Source organism: Sus scrofa, chromosome 13, assembly GCF_000003025.6.
Source record: "Sus scrofa isolate TJ Tabasco breed Duroc chromosome 13, Sscrofa11.1, whole genome shotgun sequence".
Taxonomy (NCBI): domain Eukaryota; kingdom Metazoa; phylum Chordata; class Mammalia; order Artiodactyla; family Suidae; genus Sus; species Sus scrofa.
Genome location: NC_010455.5, coordinates 206,672,918 through 206,700,192, shown reverse-complemented (window position 1 = coordinate 206,700,192; position 27,275 = coordinate 206,672,918). Strand labels below are relative to the sequence as shown.

Genomic DNA, 27,275 nt, shown 5'->3' with positions numbered 1-27,275 from the left:
CATGACACATGACAGGGGCCCAGATACCCTGACCTGCAGGCCGCCGTGGGGAGCTGAGGACCCCTGACGCCGCGTCTGAGCATTGATGCCCGAGAATGTTACCTAGAATGTTCCCGGAGCCGGGAGAGGGAAAGGCAGGGCTGCAGGGAGCCCTCTCTACACAGGACAGAACGCAGGGCTGAGGAGGCACGAGGCCCAGCCCCACGAGTGGGCAGGGCTGGGCTTGGGGCACTGCCCGTGGAGGGCCTGCCTTCCAGGGGCCCACACCTGCCCCGCAGCCTGCAGTCGGGGCTGGGTGCTGCGTTTTCAGGATGGGTACTCCTGCCTGCGGCCATGCCTGGGGCCTCACAGTTCTGGGCAAAGGGGGACCAGGGAGGTCACCCCAGCAGTGGACAGCAGGACTGTGTCAGGGCCAACGCCGTGGCCTTCGCTGCCCCAGCCCATGTGCGGCATCTTGCCAGCTGCTCCTCTGACACGCTGCCCTCTGCCCGCTGTGGGGAGGGGTGGAGGGCAGAGGCTGGCTAGGGGTGCCTCCGGCTGGCCCAGCACACAGAACTGTGGGGTTCAACATGCCAACAGCCTGTCCTCTACCTGCCTGTGAGAGATGTGGTGACACAATGCATGTGTCACCAGCAGCAGGCGGCAAACACACCGTGTTCTACCAGAAACTGGATGAGTTTTCCCAAAAGAACCTGGCGTGTTCTTCCTCCGGCCACCCTGGTCCTGCAGCCTCTGTCCCGGCCCCAAGGGGACCCTGGAGATGCTGGGCGTTACAAGGCAGCCCCCCGACACAAGTTAGATTTGCAGACCAACTTGGGACTTTTGGGGTCCCGCGAAGGCCCCCACCAAACTAACTGCAGCGCCTGTGCACCTGAGCTGCAGGGTCCCATCCATGCGGCGAAGGAACACAGAGCATCTGAGACCCCCAGGGGCCCAGCCCGCCGCATGGCGAGAGGCAAAAGCTTCTGAAGCAGGAACACAGAAAGGGGGGTCGGGACCAGGGCACACACACTTGGCCTCCTCCTTCCGGAGGTGACCGGCCACCCCCGACGCGTCCCCGATGCTGACGCCACGGCCTCCCAGGATGGGCCCGAGGGAGGACGTCCCGAGCTGGTTTCGGGGGAGGCCCAGGAGCCTTCGTGGGAGGGGAGCCGGGCCTGCAGTCACGTCGTTCGTGTGAAAAAGCACAACTGGCACATTTTGACAATGAAGACCCATTGAGGCTGGACACTCGGAAAAGAAAAAAATATCAAGTTTCGGTCACAGCTCTAAGGCAGATGTTACATTTTTCACAAGGACGGAAACAGACAGCGGGCACTGGGCGTTGGGAGGCGGGCTCGGCGGCCCTCACAGCACCGTGGCCTGGACGACCACCTCCGGGTCCTCAATGTCCCTCTTGCTCTGGACCATTCTCAGCTCCAGCTGGGCCGGGCTGGGCTTCAGGCCTTCTCCAGCCTTGGCTGCAGGAGAGACCGCGCTCAGGACGGGGACAGAGTGGAGACGGGGTGCCCCCGCCCGGGGAAGAGCCTCCTTCCCCCGCCTTTGGCTGAGCCCCCAACCGGAGACCCCCCCACGTCGGAAGAGAGCGCCACAAGGCTGCCCCCCGCCTCGGGAGGCCCAGGCCCAGGCCCAGGCCCGGGAGCCGGCGGGAGCCGTGGGCCGGTTCACGAGGCCACACCGCACCCCACCAGCCCGGCCAGAGGGTACCTTTGGCGCACTGGATGGTCCGCCGCAGGACGTGGTGCATGGCCGACACCGTCTTCTCACAGGCCACCTGCGGGAGGAGAGGCCACTGAGCCCGGCCCAGCCACCCACGACCCGGGTGGGACTGTCCTTCGTCTTCTTAGAGCCACACCCACAGCACATGGAGGTTCCCAGGCTAGGGAATGGATCGGAGCTGCAGCTGCCGGCCTCCGCCACAGCCACAGCCACAGCCACGGCAGATCTGAGGCCCACCTGAGACCTCACTGTGGTTTGTGGCAACGCTGGATCTTTAACCTCATGAGCGAGGCCAAGGATCGAACCCGCATCCTCTTGGATACCAGATGGGTTCTTAACGTGCTGAGCCACGATGGGAACTCTGGGACTGTCCATTAACACCAGCACTGGCTCCGTGGTCACAGGGTTCCCCCGGGTGGGCCACGGCCACAGAGATCCCAGGAGAGCTGGGCAGAGGCCTGTGTGCTAAACGGACCACAGCACCTTTGGCCAATAGATACTGCCTGGCACATAGTAGGTGCTTAGCGAGCATCTCCGGAATGAATAGTTATAAAAAATGTACACAGGAGAGAGCTCCTGCCCCAAAGGTGGCCTAGGTCCCTGCCTGCTGGCATCTTAAGGGACCCGGGGCTTAGCAGGTGCTGAGGAGGAAGACGGACTGGACTCCCTCCCGACTCGGGGACCCAGGGCTGATCCCGGGCTTGGCCTTCTGGGCACCAGCTGGCCTTGGTCCCTCGAGTGAGGAAGCAGAGGGCGAAACCATCGCGGAGACCAAGCACGCGAGCCGCGTCAGTGATGGGAAGGGCCCCAGCCCTGAATTTCGTGTCCTGACTGCTGGGGAGGGTGTGCACCTGCCCCCAGGGGAGGGGACGCTGCAGAGGGAGGTCAAAGGAGGCGACCGTGACCCCGCACGGCACAGCAAAGACCCCACCCCCAATTTGCCAGCCCACCTGCCCAGCACGGGGCAAAACGGCTTTAGCCCCACCCGGGGGCACCAGGGACAGTGACTCACAAAGCGGGAGACAGGGGGGGACAATCCCAAGAGATGAGTCTCTGGCACGTCCGACCACCCCTGTCCTTTACCCTCCAAGGGACCTGTTTTAGGACAAGCTTTGATTGGTCTCCCTGCCGGCGGTGCTTCTAGATCCCGAGGTGCTGAGGCTGCACCTCCTCTCGACCCTCAGGCTTCATCTGGTCAGGACCCACCCCCTTTAGGCCCCCGGCTGACCTTGAGGTTGTTGGGGTGCTTGTGTGTCCACGCCAGCAGCATGGCGGCAAAGAGGTCCCCAGTGCCCACGAAGACCGCGTCCACCTTGCATATCTCCATGCGGATACGCTGCGTCGCCACGGAGCCGTCGGGGGATCCTGGAGGGGCGGGGAGGGGAGGGCGGCTGGGACCCCAAGCCCGGGCCGCGAGAAGCCTGTGGCCTGGGAAGCGGGCTGCCTCTCCCACACAGGTCAGGGGGCTCAGCCCGCCTGTGTGCCTGACACCCCCCAGGGACCGTCCAGCCCAAGTAGAAAAAGGGAGGAGGCGGGGCTTGAGCATCTTTAAAGGACACGGCAGAGCAGGACACGCCCTCCCAGGGACATTGGCGTGGGGACCAGCCCCGTGGCAGGGCGGCCCGGGTAGGGGGAGACCCGTGGGCACCTGGCTCCCCAGGAGCTGGGCTCCAAAGGGGCTGGTATGAGGGGGTGTTAGCCCTGTGCTGCCAGCGTGGGGGGCACTGGCCGCCCCCAAGTCACAGAAACCTCTTGCAATTGTGTGCAGCCTGACCTCTCCAGGGCTCAGGAGACTGGCTACCTGCCCAGTCTGGTATGATTTTCTTTCTCTTGGACCCCAAACCTCAGAAACCTCAAGGGTCACGTGGCAGGAAGGCAGAAGGCGGCCCCACACGGGGTGGCGGGGGGTCGGGATGGCCACTCACGCGTCCTCTGGCTCCCCAGCGCGATCAGGTAGTCTTTGCCCCTCGGGGACGGGAGGTCCGAGCTCGTGATGACCACCGTGTCCGGGCCCATTGCGTGCAGCATGTCCATCACCTGCAGGACACGATGGGGCCGTCAGCCACGCCCTGGCCACCTGTGCCGGGCACTCGGCAGCCGTGCCCCTCTGCCCAGCCCCTCAGATTCTTCGAGTCTGCTGGATGGACGGAGACGAGAGGCTGAGAGCGTGGGAGCCACCCCCGGGCCTGGCTCTGCGCCCAGTGGCTTTGCTGGGCTAGAGCTGCCGTGAAGTCCAAGGGGCATGACTGTCAGCCCCACCCTGCACCCCACCTGTGTCTGACCCTGCAGGAAGGAGCCAGCTGGTCAGGCCACCGTCCTTGCTCACCTGGGCTCCAGGGTGGCAGAAGCCGCGCCCAGCAACCACCAGGCCAGAAGGGCTTCCTGCCCCTCTGCTTCTGGAAGCCCCTCACGGGCTCCTTTACTCACTCAACACACACGCCCTGCCCTTCGCCCCGCAGCCTGCCAGGGCTGGAGACTTCCTGCGTCCCACCCTGAGGGCCCGATCCCCAAACTGGGGTGAGCTTGGGGCTCAGGAAAGTGCCAGCCACACCGGCGGGGCCTCGTACCAGGTAGAAGGGCCCCTCCCTTGCCCTCCGCAGGGTGGGGCAGCTCAGCTGCTCAGAACTCCCATCCTGTGGGGTCATGCTGAGCTCGGGCAGGGTTCTGATGCCAACCCTGGATTCTAAGGGCACTTTCAGGGTGTCTAGTGCCGCTCATCAGCCGCGACCCGCGGGCGGGGTAAGCAGCTTTCACAGGAGATGGGCCTCATGCAAATGAGCCAGAGTGGTGAGGGCGCGCAGGTGCCCTCTGCCCAAGGCCGAGACTCACACGCACGTGCACCCGCAGCACCATGTGAACATACCTGTGCAAAACCCACACACGCTGTGTGTGTACCCGTGAACATACCTGTGCAAACCCCACACACGGACCCACACAAACACATGAACACTCAAACCACACACACGCGCACAGGCCCAGGCCCCTCCCACACAGCAGGTGTGCCCCCGCCCCCTGCAGCAGCCACCCTGTAGTGGGGACCCTGCAGGAACCTGGGTCCTTTAGAGACACGGGTCATCACGCCCACAGCCCCGTCTCCCCGGCCCCAGCGAGCCCTCTCCCTCTCAGGGAAGCGGCTTCGCAGCCCCACAGGCCCAGGCGTGGGCCCCACTGGCCGCCGACAGCGCTGACCCAGGGGCCAGCAGACTCTGATGAGGCCTGGGTGTGGGAGGTGAGGCCCTGGCAGTGCCTGGCACTCTGGGCAGGGCCTGGGGCTGGGGGCGCGGCCCAGGGGTGCTAAACCCCACCTAGGGCTTGTCAGCATGACCAGAGTTTGAAAGAACTTTGAGAAACCTCGCCCAGGGCTGTGGTGTCACCCTGACCGCCCTTCTGTCTGAAATCCTGCCCTGTGGCTCCAGTCACACCCAGCCAGACTTGTGCCAGTCTCCTCACTGGCACACTCTCACCTGTGCTCCAGACACATCCTCCTCCCACCCAGGCAACACCCAGGAGACCCTCCCACTGGTCACTGTGGGACCCTGCCTGGTACAGAGCTCAGTGGGCACTGGTGAGAAAGGTGCCCAAAGCGCCCTCTCCTGTGTGCTCACTGCCCTGACCGTCCACCAGGCAGCGTAAGCCTCAGCCCAAGCAGCGCCCCGCAGGCAGGCACTCTCCGCGGGTGCCCGGGCCCCTGCTGTGCACACAGGTCATGGGCACAGGTCACTAAGCAGGAGGGCAGGGCCTCGGGGTGACAAACCCGTGACAATACCTCTGCAGGACCCGAGAAGCAAGACTCACGCAGGGCACAGTACACAGCAGGCGCTCAATAAATGCTGCACCTGTCATGGCTGAACTGTGACCCCCCCCCCCAAAGAGATGCGGAAGCCCTAACCCCTAGCACCTCTTCTCTCACGTGGCAGAGGGGGCCTGGGCAGATGTAATCAAGGTAAGATGCGGTCACCAGGCCAGTGTCCTTGTGCGAGATCAGGACAGAGACACAGAGAGGAGGCCAAGGAGCGAGCTCCAAGGACCACCTGCCGCCCCCAGCAGCTGGGGGAGGCGGGAAGGGAATCCTCCTGCAGGGTCCAGACAGAGCAGCCTGCCCCCCGCCCCAGCCCTCCAGCCTCCAGAACAGAGAACAAACTTCTGCTGTTCTAAGCCGCCCCGTGGGCAGCACTTGGAGGCTCCAACGGGACAGCTGTTGCGAGGAGGGAGCTGGGCCAGCCCAGACCCAACAGGCACGAAGCTGCAGGAGACCAACCCAGTGGCCAAAACGGAACTTAGGATGCGTCCCTGGGGCCCCGGAGACCGGGTGGCAGCAGGTGGGATGCTGACCCCTCGGGGTGCCCACTCCCAGGCCTGCTCCCGCCACCCCCGGCCCCCCACCGCCATGAGCAGTGCTGCCGGCTCCAGGCCGGGCCTGGAAGGCCTCTTACCGCCAAGGCTTCTTCCTCACTGTGGATCCTCCTGCCGGTCAGCAACCTGGAAGACAGGGAGGTACAGGTGAGCCACCACTCCTGAGGCCACCGACAAGACCCCTGGGGCCACAGCGCACTGGGGACCCCTCCTGCCCCACAGGGAACTCACAGCTGCCAGCCATCACAGACCACACGGCCCCTGAGGCTGGGGACGGCTCAAGAGTCAAGTTCAATTCCAAAAGGGAACACAAAGCCGCCTGGGTGAGACCACGGTTACTACTTGGAACCAGGAAGCACGGCCACAAATGGTCACAGCACGCGGTGCCAGCAAGTCCCAGAGCTGCCCACGGTCAGTGCACAGTGAGCCACCAGGCATCAGGCTCCCCCGGGTGAGCCGCCCGCCCCCGGGGGCGCAGGTCAGGGAACCCTGGGCCCCACCACTGCCTGAAGGGGGACCTCGGAGCCAGAGGGGACATGGCTGAGGGGCCAAGGGAGACACACACACCGCAGAGCCCAGCTGCACCCTGCGGCTCTGGGAGGCCCTTCCTCCCTGGGGCCTGACCCCTAGGTCATCAGAGGCGGAGCACCCCAGGCCCTGGGAGCCGGGCAGCAGGGCCTGCTCTGTTTCTTTTACCCACGTGGGCATTTGGGATGTGGGTTTCAGAGCTCCGGCGTGGCAGCCTGTGTGCACGGGCATGGCTCTCTGTGCTGCGGCCTGTCACCCATGCGCCAGAGCCCCTGTGCCCGCCCCTTCCTGTCCCCAGAGGCTCTTGCTGTTCAGAAAAACGGCTGGGGGTCCTCAATACCATAGGGCATTGGGGTGAATCCACCACCGACGGCGCCTTTGACCCCGCTACTCAGGGGGCACCCGCGGTGGGGTGACCCGCCCTGCAGATGGGGACGCTCCAGCTGGTCCCAGCTACTTACTCCGCCTCAAACTGGTTGGGGGTTATGATGTCTGCCACGGGCACGACCTTCTCTCTGTAAACTGGAAGGAGGTCCTCGGGGACGTACTGTGGGGCAGAGACAGGGACAGCGCTGGCGCACGTGCGGGTCCCCGAGGTAGCGCTGGGGGAGCCCTTCCACCCTGGCGCACCAGCCTCGGTGAGGCCACACCGGGGGGCACCGCCCACCACGCCCGGGTCAGTTAACAGGCTAAGAGTGATTTTAAAAGGTTTTTTTGGAGTTCCCGTCGTGGCGCAGTGGTTAACGAATCCGACTAGGAACCATGAGGTTGCGGGTTCGGTCCCTGCCCTTGCTCAGTGGGTTGAGGATCCAGTGTTGCCGTGAGCTGTGGTGTAGGTTGCAGACGCAGCTTGGATCCCGCATTGCTGTGGCTCTGGCGTAGGCCAGTGGCTACAGCTCCGATTCGACCCCTAGCCTGGGAACCTCCATATGCCGCGGGAGCGGCCCAGGAAATAGCAACAACAACAACAACAACACAAAAGACAAAAAAAAAAAAAAAAAAAAAAGGTTTTTTTGTTTTTATTTTTTAAACGTTAGTATTTTTATTATTTTGCTTCTTAGGACCACACCCATGGCATATGGAGGTTCCCAGGCTAGGGGTCTAATCGGAACCACAGCCACAGCAACGCAGGATCCGACCTACACCACAGCCCAAGGCAACGCCAGATCCTTAACCCACTGAGTGAGGCCAGGGATCGAACCCGCATCCTCATGGATCCCGGTCGAGTTTGTTAACCACTGAGCCACCCAAGAGTTTTTAAAAGGTTAAGCGCGGGGGAGTTAAAAGAAAAACATTCATTATGTGACACAGGAAAACTGCAAAGCTCCAGGGTCCACACCTGAGATTTTACTAGAAAACAGCCAGGCTCATCCCTCTACAAATTGTCTGTGGCTGCTTCAGCTTCCACGGAGACATATAACCTAAAACACCCACCCACCCTCAGGCCCTCCACCGAAACCTCCCGCCGAGCAGGCCTCTCCACCCAACAGGGCCAGGTCTTCACCCTGAGAGTGGGGCTCGCCCAGCTCGACATGGGGCGCAGGTGCCAACAGTGCCACCGACCCTGCGACACGGGCGGACGCACTCACCATGGAGCCTTCTCCATCCCACTTGTCTCCCATCACCGGGTCGCACACTGCGGGACACAAAGGGCGTTTAATCAGCAAACTGCAGCCCCACGCACACGCCCTGTCTCCTCACCTGGCACTTCACCTGGCACTTCGCACTGATCCTCCGGCCTGGGAGGCGCCCACCCCACCCTGTGCCCCAGAGGCGGGGGCTCACACACCCCAACCACAGGGCCTGGCATGGGGCCGCTGATTACAGTCGCTGTCACCTGCCTCTCTCACCCGCCCCCGACAGATGCCAGGTTCAGACATGGCCTGCAATCCACTTGTCCCCGGAGCCCCAACTGCTACAGAGCCAGAAGGGGCAGGACGTGAGGTGGGAGCCCCAGGCACGTGTGCGGCACGGGCCCAGTGCCTACCGTACACCAGCCTCGGGTTCTGCTGCTTCAGCTCCCGCACGATGTCCACCACCATGGCCAGGAAGGACTTGTCTCTCGTGTAACCTGTGGGAGGGCAGGACTCTCGTCACCCGCCCGGAGCCAAGGGGGACCAGTGCCATCACAGCCTTCCGCCCCGAGAACAGCAGGCGGTGCCCGGACCCTGTGGCCAGGGTTAAGACAGGGGCCACCTGTACAGTGACAACTGCAGACACCGAGGGGACACGCATGTCCCAAAAGCAGCGTTAACTCTCACACGAAATCACAGAAAACGCAGAAGCAGTGGGTGTACGACGGGCAACCTCGCCCTTTTGCAGAATTAACATGATAAACCGACCACGTGGGTTTGCTGATGAAACCAACGTAGCAGGTGGCAGCGTGTTGCCTACCTGGGTGTTTTTGTCCCCGACCCGCCCGTCCCGCCGTCAGGACAGCCACCACCGTCCAAGCAGGCGCCCCGGGGCCTCACCCGTGAGCACGTAGTCATACTTGTTCACGTTGTTCAGCTTCAGCCCCTCGTACAGCGCGTGCAGCTCGTCCGAGTTCAGCACCTGGCCCTTCCAGTGCGCGTAGCCTGCGGGGAGAGAGCGCGGGGCCCTGGCACGTGGGCTCGAGGGCCGGACACGGCTTCAGCCGCTGGCCTGGCAGGCTGCCCGTCCCCCGCCGCGTCGCGGGGCTGGTTCCTCCGAAGGCCTGGGTCCCAGTCGCCTCCAGGGCCGCCCATCAGGTTGGATGAGGTACCCGAACCTGCCCCTTTTAGGATCTTATCTCCAGATCCAGTCAGGTTCTGAGCGCCCGGGACTCTGATCTGAGGTGACCCAACCTGCTCAATTTACAAATGCAAAAACTGCAGAGGTTGAGCCACGGACCCAGAGGGACCCAGCTCCTCACTGCATTATCGGCCGCAGGCCCCTGTCTCCCCACCCACCCCGCTACGGGGTCACTGCCAGGCTTGGCAGCTGGTCACACGCCACGTGCTTGGACAACCAGGCCTGCCCCACCCGCCAGCCTCCAGCCCCGATGTTTGCTCCGGGCGCCCGCCCAAGGGCTGCGATCTTGGTAACAGGAAACCCCTGCTGAAGTAGCAAACCACAGAGGCTGCTCTGAAGCCTTGGCACTGCCCTGCGGGGAGCCCGCGGGCAGCCGTCCATCACTTAACGTCTAAGCCAGTCTGGCTCCTTTACTTTAAAAAAAAGAGAGCAGGAAAAAAAAATGGGTAGATAAAACTGCCAGTAAAACCTGTCAGCTTCAGGAAGGTTCACTGGCTTGATGACAACTTTTGGGGAGCCTCCCAATGTCACTGTGCCCAGGGCACAGGTTCTCGTCTGAACCTGCACGTAGCTCCTCTCCTCCCCGGATGACCTGACCGCACCTCCCTGAGAACGCGGGCTGAGGGGGACCCTTCCGCCTCTCTGATCGGCCTGCGGCCAGCTGTTCCTGGGACGTTCTGTGCTCTGAGATTCCGTCTGGGTTCTGAGTAATTTCAAAGAAGGGACATGGGGATGTTTCTAAGAACTGAGTGGCTTTGTTCTCCTGCCACTGCCGCAGTGCCAGATTCCAGGGCAGTGCAGTCAGGCCACGGGGGTGGGGAGCCCGGGACACCTTGGGGGCTTTCCAAGGGCCCTGACCCCATGTCCCCTGGGGCCAGCCTACCTGGAGAAGGCTTTCTGTGCCCAGAAACCTTGGGGTCCCAGAAACACTAGGCTCTGGTTTTTAAGAGAAAATCTGCCTCCTCCCAGCCTGCCGTGCCCCCCGGGCAGAGGGGCTCAGGCAGGTGCGCTGCACGGGGCTGGCCCGGCCCGGAGGAGGCGCCAGGGGAGCCACCCCCAGTCTATGGAGGAAACTGGGGGGGCTGAGAGGTCCCGTTGCCTGCCCAGGTCAACCAGCTTCAACGAAGGCAAACCTGCCATCCCTGCCCACGCCCTGTGCCCAGGCAGGCCCCCCACCTGGGCTCCATTTCCTGTCTGTGGGGGAGGGGCTGGCCCATTTTCCAAAGAGCCATTTCTCCTCCCACACTCACCAGGACGGCTGAGGCCGCCTTACCTGTGTGGTTTGAAAACTGGACAGAATTCACTGCATCGACCTCGAACCCCAGAACCTGCGAGAAGGGACAGAGAAGGGTCTGGGGTCACTGCTGGGGTGGAAGGTTCAATCACGGACCAGGGAACGTCTGCAGGCAGCAGGCACAGCCAAAAAAAAGCTTATCGAGTAGGAGCCCCCTCCCCATTTATGGCCGCACCTTCGGCAACGCAGGATCCCGTGTCAGGCTGGGGACCGAACCTGCGTCTCCCCAGCCATCAGAGCCGCTGCAGTTGGATTCTTAACCCACTGTGCCAGGGTAGGAAGTCTGGAGCTCCCCGCTTTATTTAGGGCCACACTCGCAGCATATGGAAGTTCTCAGGCTAGGGGTGGTACTGGAGCTACAGCTGCCGGCCTACCCCACAGCCACAGCCACGCTGGATCCAAGCCGGATTTGCAACCTACACCACAGCTCATGGCAATGTCAGATCCTTAACCCAGAGGAAGGCCAGGAATTGAACCTGCATCCTTAAGGATACTAGTCGGGTTCATTCCTGCTGAGCCAGGACAGGAACGTCAGGGGCCCCCCTTTTAATGAAAGGGATGAAAGGCTGGAGTTCCCTGGTGGCTCAATGTGTTAAGGATCTGGTGTCACTGCTGTGGCTCTGGTGACAACAGCACTGGGTTTGATCTCTGGCCTGGGAACTTTGGAAAGTCTCCAGCGCAGCCAAAACAACAACAAGAGATGAAAAGTTTTGTATGTTATCAAGTCTTTCCAAAAATTTTAAGCCAGTATTATGAAGACTTAAAGGAACAAAAACCAACAGCCTTTTTACAAACTAGAAAGTTAAAATGGGCACTTTGCAATTTCTTGCCAGATTTCATGGCCTCCTGGACACAGAGTCCGCAGTGGTCCGGGTCCCTAAAATTCTCATCAATTCCAAAAGAAATAGAGAGTTGAAGCGATGATGACGCAAACCCTGAAAATCCTGCCAAAATAGCCTGCTCCGTCGCTTCTGGAGATAATTAATCCTTTAGAGCCGGCACCTCTGGAGGTGCTATTTTCTGCTTTTCAATGACAGCGCTAAGCCCTTGTGCTGGCATCTCTGTTTCCCATACCCGCAGCTTATAAAACAGCATCACACGCTAGCATGAGGGTAGCGATCAAACCCACGTGCCAGGCTGAGGGCACAGGGCAGACCCACAAGCGCGGGGGCCGAGCGAGCTCGGAGAGGAAGGAGGCTCCTGCGGGTAAAAGCCCATCTTCAGCTGCCCCCGCCCCTTTGGTGCTCGGCTCTGGGACGCTGGGGCTGCGACCCTGGACATCAGGTCCCCACTCGAGCCCGGGGCTCCCACTGGGCACTCACTGGGCCAGCGGGGGACGGGAGATGGGGAGGGTGCTGCCGCAACAGTGCTCTCCACCTGCAGAGGCAGGGCTCCCAGAAGCAGCCCCTCACCCTGAGGTACCCCCATCACTCGCCTCTCTCTCCAAGTTCCAGGGGGTCCAGGCATGGCTGGTTTTGTTTGCTTGTTTGTGTTTGCTTTTTAGGGCCGCACCCACAACTTAAGGAAGTTCCATGCCTAGGGGCTGAATTGGCGCTGCAGCTGCCCGCCTACACCACAGCCACAGCAACGCTGGGTCCTTTAGCCCAGTGAGCAAGGCCTGGGATCGAACACGCATCCTCATGGACAGTGTGTTAGGTCCTTAACCCACTGAGCCACAACAGGAACTCTTGGTATGGCTTTCTTTCTTTTTTTTTTTAATAGTGGTTTTTACTTTTTCTATTATAGTTTGTTTATAGTGTTCTGTCAATTTTCTACTGTACAGAAAAGTGACCCAGTCACACACGTATATATGTACACATTCTTTTTCTCACATTATCCTCCAACACACGCCATCACAAGTGACCCAGTGCTATATGGCAGGATCTCATTCGGCAGGGCTCTCTTGACATAAGACAAGCCACTTTTGGAGTTTCCGTCGTGGCGCAGCGGAAATGAATCTGACTGGGAACCATGAGGTTGCAGGTTCGATCCCTGGCCTCGCTCAGTGGGTTAAGGATCCGGCGTTGCTGCGAGCTGTCGTATAGGCAGCAGACGCGGCTCAGATCTGGCATCAGTTGGCATCAGTTGTGGCGTAGGCCAGCGGCAACAGCTCCGATTCGACCCCTAGCCTGGGAACCTCCATATGCCGCAGGTGCAGCCCTAAAAAGACAAAAGACAAAAAAAAAAAAAAAAAGCCACTTTTGGCCTAAGCCATGTGGTGACCTAAGCCTGGCCACAAGACTTGTCCTAGAACAGGCCCCAGTAATTAATGATCCTAAGGGAACAAAAGAAGGCAGCAGCAAACAGCTGTTAATAAGCAAAAGAAGTAGCCAGAGCAAAGACACTACAGATCCCCAGGTCTGTTTCTCCCTCTGCCCGCCCTGGCAACCTCCAGGCGAGTCCAATCCACTTACACACACCCAGCGTTCTCTTCTCCCAAGGCCGAAGAAATAAAAGCAAAAGTGAACAAGTCGGACTTAATAAAACTTAGAAGCTTCCGCTGTAGCTCTGATTCGACCCCTAGCCTGGGAACCTCCGTATGCCAACAGGTGCAGCCCTAAAAAGACAACAGTCTACAAGTAATAAATGCCAGAGAGGGTGCGGAGAGAAAGGGGAGCCCTTCTGCACTGTTGGAGGGAATGTAGGCTGGTGCAGCCACTATGGAGAACAGAATGGAGGTTCCTTGAGCCAAACAGAATCCAGCAATCCCACTCCTGGGCAGCTTATCCAGAAAAGATGGAAACTCTTAATGGGAAAAAATACCTGCGCTCCAATATTCATAGCAGCGCTATTTACAATAGCCAAGATACGGCGTGTGAGACAAAGTTCCTATGTTATGCCACCATAAAAGTTTAACCATAAAGTGTCCTCTGCCCTTTGGCCTCCCCTCCCCGACTCTGCACCGTGTAGCTGCCTGGTGCACAGACCAGACCAGACCAGACCTCCCAGAAGCAGAAATACTTGCACCACAAAGAGCAATGTTCTCCAACCAGATAACATTGCTGCTCGATAAGGGGTCCCACGGCGCTTAGATCTGATTATGTCAACTCTAGAAAAGACCATTCGATGCCAGCCTTTGCCCTCAAAAAACATACTGCTGTGCCTTGATTTCCAGCTGCGGACACAGCCACCCGAGCTTTTCGAGACGCTCCTCCCGGGCTATACGCCTCCAACTGGGCTCCCGTAAAATTTTCCGTTTCTGCTCAGCCATGAAAAAGAAGGAAACGCCATGTGCAGCAATTATGAATGGACCTGGAGATTATCATACGCAGTGAACTAAGTCAGAGAAAGACAAATACCATGAGGTCACTGAAGGTGGAACCTGATCCACAATGACACAAAAGACTTATGTGTAAAACGGAAACTCAGATTTTGAAATCGAACTGGGGGTTACCACAGGGAAAGCCACCATGGAGAGGGATGAATTAGGAGTTTGGGACTAAACTATACACACTACGCTGTACAGAACGGCTAACCACCAAGGACCTCCTGCAGCGCACAGGGAAAAGGACCCAGTCAGTGCTCCCACTAACCTGTACGGGACACAGGGCAGATGTGAGTATATGCAGATGTACGACTGAGTCACCCTGCAGGGCACCTGAAACCGACGACACCGCAAGCCCACGACACGCCAGTGACATTCAGAGAAGACACACAGCACTGTACATCAATCAAACGAGGATTTACGGTATAACACAGGGTACTATGTTTGACACCTTCTCATAACCTATAAATGAAAAATAATCTGAAGAAATACACAACTGGATCACTTGGCTGTACGCCTGCCACGAACACCATGCTGTCAGCCGCCCTTCCACCTGTTCCAAAAGAGCCGAGTTCCCGGGCTGCAGGCGGGAGAGGAAACCAGGGCGCAGGGGAAAGACCCTGCGCACGCCGGGCCCTGGAGCCGGGCAACCATCAGCCTCCCGTGCAGCCTACTAAGCTCACTCGGGAGAGCCCTCGAGCCCACGGTGATGCTATAGAAAGCAGGCAGTAAGTATCCCCGCTCACACCCCCGTCAGTTCACGGCATCTCCCCGGTGCGCTGGCCAAGGAGGAATCCTAGGCTCTCTCCCAACTCCGGCTGGGAGCTGGCGGCAGCCGGGGGCCAGGGCTCACACTGACTGGCACTGCCCCACCCCTGCCAGCTGTTCCACACTTACCAGCAGTGAGACTCTTTTGAAGAAAAAAGAGGAAGCCTAGTTCCGCGGCAGGGAGGGGAGGGGAAGCCAGGCCTTGAGAGATAAAGGGAAACACCGCCTGAGGCAGGACGGCAGGAGCAGCCACCGGGCCGCCCCCACCCCCAGCGCCAGCCCAGCGCCAGCCTGGGGCAGGTGCTCCTGGAATTTTCTGCGGAGACGCCCAAGTGGGCCTGCTTCGGGTCCCCACTCCCATGCCCGGAGCCTCTGTGCTGCGGCCCCCTTGCCCCGGCCCCCAGATGCCCCCCGCGGGACAAAGCCCAGGCCCCAGGCTGCGTGTCCCATCGTTCTGGGAATTCCACGCTTTCTCAACCCCCCAAAGCTGACACCACCTCCATGCCTCGGTGAGCCCCTCTCACCGAGGAAACCGAGGGAAGACCCGGTGGAAACCGAGCTCTCAGCTCCCTCTGCAGCCCCGGGCTGGAGGGGTTTTGAGGAGTCTGTGCCAAGGGGCCCCCCTGAGCCTCTGAATGCAGGCTGGTGACCAAAGCCAGGCCTCAGGCTCCACCAGCAAGTGCACTCCCGCTTCTGGAAGAACTAGAGCCTCAGCTGAGAAGCCCCACGATGACGAGCCAGCGCTGGGGACCTGGGGTCGTGCCAGCTCCGCTGGGCTGTGGAGGAGACTTGGCTCCACTCAACGTCCACTAACACTGAAGCCACGGTCTCTGATCAGAGAGGGCCACCGAGATGCACAGCCAAGACGGACGCAGCGTGGCCAGGTCCTGGTGACAGGTGACAGGCGCTGAGGGCAGAGGTGTGACTCGAGCCCTGGAAGCACACCGCAGCTGCCACATCTTGTCTGTCAGGACAGGCGGCCGCCTCAGCCAGCCTCCAGCCCCCTCCGGCTTCCTCCAGGGCAGGGGAGACCCCAACAAACTTTGTACATGCACACCCGGGGAGGGCACATCAGATGCCCCGGAGGCATCCGGCCACCAGGAGCAGTGACAGGGGAACAGGGGAATGCAGCCCTGGCTCTTGCGGATCCCTTGGCCTGGGGGTGGCAGGTGCGCCCAGCCAGGCACCAGCCTCCAGCCCTGCAGGGAGACCCCGTGGGGAGCCTTCAGCACAGCAGGAGTGGGGGAGCCCCAACCGCCACGTCCTTCTAGGGGGAGCAGCTCGTGTTGGGCAGGAAGACGGGTCACTTCCCCGTCTTCAAAATCCTTCACTTGTTTTGCAAGCCCTTTAGTCACCCTTCCGGGAAACCGGAATCAGGAAAGAGGCGACACAGCCATGTGCCTGTGGTCACCCTGATTCGCCTCCCGGCCGAGTGCCCTGCCCCGCGTCCACAATTCAGCCCACGCCTCTCATCCCTGACAGCCATGTGTCTCCTGAAGGCCACCTTCGCCCCATGAGTGTCCCTGCCTCAGCATCACATCCCTGGACCCGGTCACTCGGCCTCGGTCCCACTCGCAGCGCAGTGCACCGGCCCCGGCTTGCAGGCCGCACAGTAGGTCGGGTTTTGCTGGGCTGCGCTGCAAAGCCCTAAGAAAAGGGATCTCACCCCAAGTTCCCAGCACTGGGACTGGGGGCCCAAAGGCTCTGGGTCGGGGGGTCTGCATTCTACCCCCAACCCCGCCCCACCCCACCGTCCTTTCTCCTTGAGAAACTCCATTTGTTCTCCTCTTTGGGTCACTCTTCTGGATCCCCCTGAGAAGTGGCTGATCTTATTTCAACAGCTCCGTGTGGAGAGCGCCAGGGGACATCCAAGCCCCTGCCGTGGGGGCCACAGAAGCCACCTGCTTGCAGACTCACCCACCCCTCCAGAGGGGTCCCTGTGAGGCGTCACGCAAACATAAGACAGGGCACCGCACGGGACAGCCAGGCCACCCCACACAACTGCACACCTGCTCACGCGTACACACCTACCCACACCCCAAAGACACGCAGACACGGTGAGAAAGGGCAGAAAATGGGGCGGTCACGTTCTTGCTCTCCGCCAGGACAGGCGAGGAGTCCCAAACAGCAGCCCCAACGTAAGAGTCAGAAAACCAAGATGTTAAGCAATTCTGGACATTCACGGAAAAACACCAAACGATGACGCAACAGGTCCAGGGCTGGGACGTGTCTGGATCGGAAGGGGACTCCAGAGGCCGGGGAAGCGGGCAGGTCCCGCGCCTGCAGAGCACAGGCCAGAGGACACACCCAGGCCACCGAGCCCAGCCCCCGCCCTCCCCAGCCCCGGGCAGCACCCCTGGGAAGGAGCGAGCTTTTGGGCAACGGCGCCCCTGCGCTCTTTGCTAGCATGTGTGTCACCGCGAAAAACACAAGCAAAAACTACCTCTTTTAAAGGGCAGCTGACATTCTTCCAGGATCTTGCAAGCATACTTCTGGTAGAAAAAGGTCCTTTTTAGCCTGGGAATCCTCAGGAAACAATGCAAAGATTTTCTTCTCAAGGACCAGGCATTTTAACCACTCATCCATTCATCCTTCGCGGAAGGCCACCTTGCAGCTCTGCGGCCTCTGAAAGGGGGACCCCCCCCCCGCCCCGGGCCAGAGACTGTTGGCAGCTCTGCGGCCTCTGCTCTGCTCCAGAGCGGAGTGGGCCGGGCAGCCGCAGGGCCCTCCAGCTCAGCTCCTGGGCACAGGCAGGGGTCTGAACCCAGGTTTCCAGGCCTCTCAGCACACCCCGCTGCCCGCCAGCCTGCTCTTCCAAGCCACAGTCCACTGGCGAACAGGCCTGGCCTCGAGGTCCTTGTACCAAGAAACAGAGTCATATTTTGGTTCTGTTTCTGCAGAGAGTGATGAGCAGAGATTCAGAAAAGGAGGCTGATGTCTACAGACCCAAACTGAGACCCCAAACAGACCCCAAACTGAGGTGTCCCCCCTAAACCACCGTCCACGGCCGCCAGCAGTCCCGCCTCCCCTTCTCACGGTATTTCTATCTATCTATCTGTCTTTTTAGGGCCGCACCCGCAGCATATGGAGGTTCCCAGACTAGGGGTCGAATCGGAGCTGCAGCTGCCGGTCTACACCACAGCCACAGCAATACAGGATCTGAGCCACATCTGCGACCTACACCGCAGCTCACAGGCCATGCCGGATCCTCAACCCACTGAGCAAGGACAGGAATCGAACCCTCAACCTCACGGTTCCTAGTCAGATTTGTCAACCACTGCGCCATGACAGGAACTCCTTATTTCAAGGGTGACTCTCAGAGTTCCTGTTGTGGCTCAGCGGTTAATGAATCTGACTAGCATCCATGAGGATGCAGGTTCGATCCCTGGCCTTGCTCAGTGGGTTAAGGATCCAGCATGGCCGTGAGCTGTGGTGTAGGTCGCAGATGCGGCTCAGATCTGGTGTTGCTGTGGCTGTGGTGTAGGCCAGGGGCTACAGCTCCAATTCGACCCTAGCCCGGGAACCTCCATATGCCACGGGTGCAGCCCTAAAAAGACCAAAAAAAAAAAAAGGGGGGGGTGACTCTCAAGGCCCTAGAATTCAGTCACGTCGCTGTCCCCACACGGCCCTTCAAGATGTCACCTCTCCGGCACTGTGAGCCTCCGGGAACCCACAGCAGAGGTCACGCGTGCCGGCAGCTGTGGTGCCAAGTTCAGTCGGCACAAAGCCAGCGACCTACCCGCCTGGGCACCTTCGAGGGCTGCCTGCCCAGCAGGGCAGCTGCCGGCATCCTGGCCTCGAGGGAGACGGGGCTGCGGCCGCGGCTCAAAGGGCAGCTTGACTCTCGACTGCGCCGTCCCTTCCAAATAGGTCGGCTTTCAGATGTGGCGTTATCTACTCTGGGCCTTTAGGTGAACCCCCAATTTGTGCCCCCTTTAAATGTCGATGAAGAGGATCTTTCTAAGTTACCTCGACCTGAATGGTGGCCCCTGAAACCCATGTTGGCTGGGGACTCGCGCACACACTGAGTCGGAGACAGGGGCGTGCGAGACACGGTCAAGCCAAGCATCGTCCTTAAAAAAAAATCGTTTCAGGGCCACGGCCGTGACATATGGAAGTTTCCAGGCCAGGGGTTGCATTGGAGCTGTAGCTGCCGGCTTACACCAGAGCCATCTTGCGGCAACATTGGATCCAGAACCCACGGAGTGAGGCCAAGGATCGAACCTACATCCTCATGGACACTTCTTGGGTTCTTCACCTGTTGAGCCACAATAGGAACTCCGAGAACCGTCCATCAAGGACGGACCCTGGGCCCAGTGACAAAGGTCCTTATAGAGACACACAGGAGAAGCCACGTGACAGAAGCAGAGCCTGGAGGTACGTTGCCACAAGCCAAGGACGCCCAGAGCCACCCAAAGCTGGAAGAGGCAGGAAGGACCCCCTCACCCCTGTCTCCGGAGGAACTGTAGCCCTGCGACCATGCCAGACTTTTGGCTCCTAGAACCATGAGAATAAATCTGTGGCCCTTTGTTACCGCAGCCCCAGCAAACTCATACATGACCCTAAGCCTCAAGAACCCAAAGGATTTTCTCCAAAACGGGAAGCAAGAGGGCAGAGGCAGAGCTGCGGGGGCGGCTGGAAGATGTGCGCGGCCCTAGGAAAACACGGGAGATTGTGAGCTCCCGTTGACTCAGGGGGTCAGGAACCCTACTCGTGTCCACAAGGATGCAGGCCGGATCCCTGACCTCGCTCAGCGGGTTAAGGAGCCGGCATGGCCACGGGGGCTCAGAAGAACCACCCCTGACAGCCCACTGAGAGGGTGCCTCTTCCAAGAGGAAACACGCCACCGGGGTGGGGGTGAGGGGCTGCACGTCCTCTTTCCACACCCTTTCCTTCCCCAGAACCAAGGCCAGAGCAGCGGGAGGCCCCCACCCGGCGGAGGGCACCCCACGCGCATCCCATGCCCTTGCCAGCCCCCGCCCCCATGAAGGCCGAGAGCCCCCTCACACTCCCTGCGGGATCACCCCGCCCAAGGCTCTGCCTCCCCTGCCACAGTGGCTTGTTCCCCTCAGCCACTAAAACGGACTTTGGACTCGAGCCCAGAAACAAATCCCAACCAGGGTCAAGGTTCTGGTCCTTTGCCTTTCTGGACAATGTGTTTCTCTGCTCAGAGAAGGTAGCTGCCCACCTGCCAGCACAACCATGTGCTGTGGGAGCCAGGGAAGAGCATTTGGGAACCAGAGCCCAAAAGCCTGTGTCCAGCCGGGCCCCCCTGGGCCACACACCCCCCCTTGGGCACAGCTGACTTAGGGTGGGGAGCAAAAGGCCTGCAGGGGCCTGGGCTCTGCAGCCTGGGCCAGGTGGGGCCGTGGGGTCCGGGCAAGGAACAGCTAAGGGGTTAAGGGGAGGAGTGTTCAGTGAACTGGGAATGCCTGGAGATTATTTCATTGTGGGCCTGCTCCGCGCCCTAAGCGGGCCCTCTAGCCAGGGCGGTGTCTGCGCTCGGGCTGGGCGTTTATTCTCACCCTCCGTCAAGCTGGACTTGGTTCGGCGGAATGCGTTTGTTCTGAGGCCTCTCCCTCTCCTTGGCTCTCCCCACCCCCAAGGCCACCCCTACTTCTGTAACCAGGAGGAGGAGGAGGAGGAGACGAGGGCAAAGGACCCAGTGAGGCCCCGACCCGCATCCAGCCCGGCTCGCCTCCGGTTCCACGAGGCCAGTGGAACCCACGGCAGTCACCCGCCTAAGGGATGCAGGGCGGCGGCGCTCGCTTCTCTGATAGGCAGCCCTCGCTAGTTAGATGCACAGCTCGGAGAGAGTTTCAACGACCCCAAACTCCTGCATCTTCCCATACACCGGAAAGCACTGAAATCATTAAGTCAGGAGATCCGCTTTCTGGCGTCGGCAGGAACCTTCGCCCTAGGCTTATGCTTGAATGCACGCACGCCGCAGCCAAAAATGTCACGCAAACTGGCTTCTGCCTGCCCTCTCTAGAGCTGTCCCTCGGGGCCCCTGGGCTACAGACAGACCTCAGCAGGTCCCCAGATAAAACGCAAACTCGGGAGTTCCCGTTGTGGCGCAGCGGTTAACGAATCTGACTGGGAACCATGAGGTTGCGGGTTCGGTCCCTGCCCTTGCTCAGTGGGTTAACGATCCAGTGTTGCCATGAGCTGTGGTGTAGTTTGCAGACGCGGCTCGGATCCCACGTTGCTGTGGCTCTGGCGTAGGCTGGTGGCTACAGCTCCGATTCAACCCCTAGCCTGGGAACCTCCATATGCCGTGGGAGCGGCCCAAGAAATAGCAACAACAACAACAACAACAACAACAACAAAAAAACGCAAACTCACAATCTCACAATGACAAGGTGGAGGACTTCGAAGTAGACAAAAGTGCAGGGATGGATTAAATCAGAGGCAGAGGCCTCACCCCCACCCCAAGGGTGACAGAAGGGAGTGACAGCGCCACACCTATATCCCTCGAGCCCACAGGTCCGGGTGCAGGATGCCAGGCACTTGGGAGACCCCAGGTAGGAACCAAGGTGTTGTCTTTTTTTTGTCTTTTTGCCATTTCTAGGGCCGTTCCTGCAGCATATGGAGGCTAGGGGGTCTAATCGGAGCTGTAGCCACCGGCCTACGCCAGAGCCACAGCAACGCGGGATCCGAGCCGCGTCTGCAACCCACACCACAGCTCACGGCCATGCTGGATCCTTAACCCACTGAGCAAGGGCAGGGACCGAACCCGCAACCTCATGGTTCCTAGTTGGATTCGTTAACCACTGCGTCAGGTCGGGAACTCCAAGGCATTGTCCTTAAGAGGCGCTTCCCCACGTGGGTGCCAGGAAACTGGCAAGGGGCACGACGGTGTGGAAGCCGAGGGTTAGTGCCAGCATTCAGGAACAAGGCCCAGGGCCAGAAGATCCTGTGCTTGTCTGGGGACCAAACTGGCCGCAGGTGGACGGGGGCTTGGGAGAGGCAGAAGCACAGGGAAGCTGACAGAGGCTGGCACAGGTCTGCACACCTCTGCCAAGAGTGGCGCCCCAGGCTCCCTCCAGGTGGGGGAGCAGCGGCTGCTACCACTCTGGGGGAGGTGTGCTCTGTTCTCAGGGTTCTGCCTGGTCCCCCACCCCCCACCCCAGCTGCCCCTGCTTCAGAGAGCACCTTCCCCTCTGCAGGGGCCCACCCCAGGGGCCCTGCCCAAGCAATCCATGACCGGGCTTCAGGTCAGGTGGGCACCCTGGCTGTCCCCTCTGGCTTGCCCTCCACCACCTGGAACAGGAGGACCAAGGACCAGGTAGCTGAAGCACCACACACAGGTGTGCTCACAGATCAGGGCCAGCCAGGCAGGTCACTTTGGCCTTGAACCCTTGTACTTTTCACCTTCAAGTCTTTGCCCCACTCTTTCCTCCTCTGGGGACAAGAGGCCAGCCTGAGGTGGGCCCTCGAGCTCCACCGAGGCAGCTCCACCCCTCCCCACCGTCCCTCTAGCCAGCCGGCACCCCACAGGCCATTGTGAGAGTGGTCCTTTATGTCCTCGAGGGCCCAGCATGGGAACAGGGCACACACAGCAGGGGCCTGAGGTCTGCTCCCAGCTTAGGGACCCGGCCCAGGGACAATGGACGGAAGGTGAGTGGTCCAAGAGCGCAGCCACCCTGCTTGGACCGCCAGCCTCCTGCTGAGCCCGCCAGTAAGCACGGGCCTGTGCCCCAATGCCGACACCCGAGCATGACTCTCCCCTGCACTCAGGCCTCCACCTCTCCTCCCAGGGCTGCCCAACAGTAACCCTGAGGCTGCAACAGGAAGCAGCGGCTGCTGGCTGATGAGCCACAGGGAGACCCGAGCCTCAAGGAGGCCGGGCAGGAGGCGGGAGGAAGCCCAGTGCAGCCAGAGAGCAGCTGCTAAAGCCAGAGCCTGCAGGGGCGTGAAGTGGCCTCTGGGCCTGCCTGCTTCAGCGCCAACACCACACCTGCAGGCGGGCCTTCTCCGCCCCATCGTCCTCCAGGGGACCACCTCCCAGGAATGATGAGCCGCAGGCCGGCCCCCTCCCTGACCTCCCGGGCCTCACTGCGAGATTACTCCTCCCCTTCCCTGTTGGCGTCCTGACCCGCAGGGGACAGGGATGGAGGGGGCGCTCACCAGGTGAGCAAAGCAAACACCTGCCTACCCAGGCCCTCTTTCTCGGGATCTCGGGTCGCGGCGCCGCTCTTTCTTAGCCCCGGGGTCGCGCCGGCGGGAAGGGGCGGGGGCTGGCAGGTGCGCACAGCTCAGGCACCCGGGCTTCATCCTAACCCGGTGCTCCCATCTCTGCCCCATCCCATCCATCCGCAGGGGCTCAAGGGCCACCCCGCCCCCGCCAAGCGCCTGCCTCCCGCGCCCGCCTCGGCCAGCCCGCGCTCCCGAAGGGGGGCCTCGGGGCCGCCCGGGTGGCCTGGCCAAGGTCACGCAATCGGGCTGCGGCCACCCCTCCGCGGGCCCGCACGGCCGGGCGCGGGGACACCGCTGCGTTACGTAAGCGTACCTGCAGCGGGAACGTTGCCGCTCGGTTGCCCACGTAGCCGCGGACGACGTGGCTCTGGATGGAGAGCACCCGGCACTCCTGCTCCATGCCTGGCCTGCCGGGGCGGCGCGGGGCCGGGCGGGGTCAGCGTCTCCGCCGCGCGCTGGGGCTCCGATCCGCTCCGCTCGGCTCCCGCCGCGCTCGGGCTGCGCTCTGCCGCGTCCCCGCTCGGCGCAGGCGCTCGGCTCGGACGACAGGCCGCCTCCTTCTGACCTCAGCGCGGCTGGGAACCCGCGGGGCCCGCGCTGCGCGGGGCGGGCCGGGGGGCGGGTTGGGGAGGGGCATCCGCGAGGCCCCGCCCCCGGGCCCTCCCTGGGGACCGGCAACTGCAGACCGCACCCCTGGCCCCCGGCGACCCGCCCGCGTCACTCGGCGCTCCGGGCACGTGGGCGGCCACCGTCCAAAACGCCGGCTTTGCACTTTCGATTTTACCGAGGAAGGCGCTGCGGTGTCCCGAGCCTTCATTATCCGCTCCCTGAGTCGTTCGTTCGCTCCCGAGGTCCCCTGTCCTGCTCCTGCGCCCGCCTCTAACCCCAGGGCTCCGCAGTCATTGGCGCCTCCCCGGCGGGTCAGACAAGGACCCTTCCCAACGTGGAAACGCAGGGACGTGGCGCCCTGGGAGTGGAACCTGGCAAGGGTGCGAGCGGAGGGCCGCGGGCCTGCAGGTTCCCTCGCCCAGGCCCCATCGGGCCAGGCGGGTCCTCGCCTGGGGCCTACAGAGCCCGGAACCCGGTGCAGTGCCCTGCCCCTCCGGCCACCGCGCGACCAGCGCTAGGCCGCAGTGTAAGCGTGCTAGTGTCCTGTGGGGCTCCTGGACACACAAGCCTTTCTGTGGCCTCCATGTCTTGTTTTGGGGACTAAACCTCAGCCTCCTGGACCTTCCCTGAGTTCCCACGGGCAGCTGCTCCTCAGGGAGGGGAGGGGATGCAGAGAGCAGGGAGGAGCCGGACAGCCCTGGGGCAGGGCGGTGGAATAGCGAGACTCTCTTTGAGCCTTTCTGCAGAACTGAAACCCCCGGTAAGGGAAGAACTGCTCCCGAAGCATCTTCCTTCCGGGAAGAAGGAGGACCCAGCACCAGACCTGGGGCCACTAAACACCAGCTCTGAAAGACAATGCAAGCTGGCCTCCACCCTGATGCTTATCTGCGGCCCTATTTTCCACTCCCCAAACCATAGAAAACCATAAAGACTGTGCCCTCCTAATCCCTTCCAAGGCGGGCACAGTCTTTAAGGCATTTGCCCGCTGCAGCCGCCTTGCCTGGCACAGCAATAAAGCTGCCTTTTTCTCCTGCACCCAAAACTCTGTCTCTGCATTTTCATTCGGCACTGGCAGACAGAGGCCGAATTTCGGCAACGACGGGCTCCAGGCCCACCCCACAGCACCAAGACTCCAGGGGGGGCGCCTCCTCAGAGGTCTGGGGCCACATCTCTGCGGGGCCATGAGAACCTCAGGGACATGAGACCTTGGGGACGCCCAGGCCCCTAGGTCTCCAACCCTGGACACGTGGCAGGCCCTCTGCCTCAGGGTGTTGCAGCTGGGCCATGTGGCCCGTGCCTTCTCCCCCCCCCCCCCGCCCCCGCCCCTCAAAGTGCTGTTTGGAGCTGGACCTTGTGGGGGGTGATCAAGGTTAAATGAGGTCATAAGGACTGGGCCCTGGTTACCCAGAAAACTGGGATTTGCCTCTTGGCGGGTGTCCAGCCCAAAGAGACAGCCAAGCCGAAGAGGGAGAGATGATTAGTCACAGCAAGTCAGGAGGACACCAGGGATCTTTCCAAAAGCAGTGTCCCCCCAACAGCAAAACTGGGGAGGTTTGAAGCGAAGGGCTCATGCATATTCAAAAAGGGCATTGAGCGGTGAACTCAGCTTCGAACTGGGACGAAGGCGGACAGAGACCAAGCTTTAGTTGAAGTCAGGAGGGTCAGAAAAGGTCAAGCCCGTCATCCCTTAGGTCCCAGGAAATCTGGGGGCTCGGCCTGTGGGTGTCCACTGGGGCCCGATAGAAACGCGGAGACCGAGTTTTGGGTGAGGGAGGAAAAAAAGCTTTATTGCTTTGCCCCGGCAGGCCAAGGCCCTAAAGACTGCGCCCTCCCTGGGGCGAGGTTAGGAGGAGGTGTTAGAGTTTGGGCGTGGAAAATAGGGCAGCAGAGAGAAGGACCAGGATAAAGGCAAGCTCGCTTTCGTCTTCTAAGCTGGTGTTTAGGGGCCCCGGGACGGGTTCTGGGGATCCCCTTTCTGGTCTTCATTTGTTGGGGGTTTAGTTCTGCAGAAGCGCTCAGAGATACTGGTCTGTATCTTCCTGGAAGAGGAGCCGGGCCCCCCCCCCCGAGGCTCCTCCCTGGTCGCTGCACCCCCTCCCTTCCCTGCTGGGCAACTGCCCGAGCCTGCCCTTGGGAACGCTGGGAAGGTCGTGGAGGCCGAAGCTTATTCCCTAAAAACAAGACCCAGGGCTGCAGGAAGGCTTGTGCCCAGGAGCCCACAGGCCCTGCTGGATTTCACCCTCCTCCAGCTGGGGAGGGGTGAGGTGGAATCATAACTCAGGCCGTCAGCGCAGGAGCTTGGGCTGCGATGCCTTCTTTGATACGGCCATTGATGAACCTGTGTGGCTTAAGGGCTCCAGGGAGTATCATCCCCACAGGCCTTGCTGACTGTAGGGAGTGGACCTACGCCCAGATGGACGTTCAGCCCTAAGCCCCTGTGCCTCCTCTACTGGAAGAGAAGGGCAAAGAAACCATAAAACTTACGGGACTTTTCCACTCCTAAGACCCCTATTGGCAAGGACTGATATAGGGCAAGGCCAGTGGGAGAAAACTCCATCTTTCTGGACCCCACGTGGGTAACCCCCCATCTTTAAGGGATGAAAACCCTTATAGGACAATGGAGACAGGGGGTGCTTCTCCCCCTCCCCCAGCTGGCCTGGGAGCTGTTTGCTTTCCTGTAATAAAGACCTTGCTTTCTTGCTGCCTGTGTGTTCTCGAAGTTCATTCTTCGGCTCCGAGGACAAGAACCGGGATTCCGGTATCATCTTTCCGGCATCACGGGGAAGGGCTTAGTTCAGACCAGATTAGCTACGCACACCCTTGAGGAGGAATTAGGATTCTCTTTTATCTCTGGATTTTTGTTTTGTTTCATTTTGTTTTGCCTTTTGTCTATTTAGGGCCACACCTGTGGCACGTGGAAGTTCCCAGGCTAGGGGTCAAGTTGGAGCTGCAGCTGCCGTCCTACACCACAGCCACAGCAATGCTGGATCCGAACCGCGTCTGCAAGCCATTCCACAGCTCACGCCAACGCTGGATCTTTAACCCACTGAGCAAGGCCAGGGGTCGAACCCGCATCCTCATGGATACTAGTTGGGTTCGTTAACCACTGAGCCCCGATGGGAACTCCTGAGCTATTATTTTTTGACTGCGTTTCCTTGGTTGCTAAATTCCCTCACGTCCCTTTCAGATCTGCGATCACTCTTTAAGAGCAAAGCACTGCAGCCAAGCTTAGATCACAAAATGGCTAGGGCCAAATATGGCTTCTCTTGTGTCATGAATGCCACACCTGCTTCTCTTTCTCTGGAGACCCCCGCCCCTATCGACTTACACCAATGTCCTTAGAAGAAGAAACCCCGGGAGCTCACGCTCTCTGGGCACGCAAGGCCAAGCCCTGAGAAGACGCAGGGAGCAGGGAGCCATCGACAAGCCAGGAAGAGCGTGGAAAGCAGGAACTGAGTCAGCGCTGCCTTGACCCCCCAACCTCCAGCCTCCAGAAAAATAAACGTCTATCATGTCGCAGCCGAGCTGACCAACGGTCACTAAAAACATTCATTTACCTTTTCTTCAAAGCCCTGGCACTCTTTTCCAACCCCACTGCGTGGTCCTGGCTGTGCCACATTCCACAGGGCCACTCCCTGCCCTGCTTTGGAGCAGTTTTGTTTTATTTGGCTGAGAGGCAGTAGCCGAGTGTTTTAAAATGTGGGTCGTATTATCATGATTCACATATGGGGGAGTCAACCAGTCCGAAGACACTTGTCACCAGAG

General features: G+C 60.6%; 1 protein-coding gene across 1 annotated transcript; it reads right to left on the bottom strand.

Annotated features, from left to right (window-relative positions):
• Positions 1,146–23,288, bottom strand: PDXK (pyridoxal kinase; the record flags this gene model as incomplete). Its single annotated transcript, NM_213943.1, is given in 11 exon segments — positions 1,146–1,460; positions 1,708–1,774; positions 2,948–3,084; positions 3,645–3,756; positions 6,153–6,198; positions 7,062–7,147; positions 8,190–8,236; positions 8,588–8,671; positions 9,075–9,179; positions 10,649–10,703; positions 23,215–23,288. Coding segments are annotated over 11 exon segments (926 nt in total), but the record flags the coding sequence as incomplete, so codon positions are not given.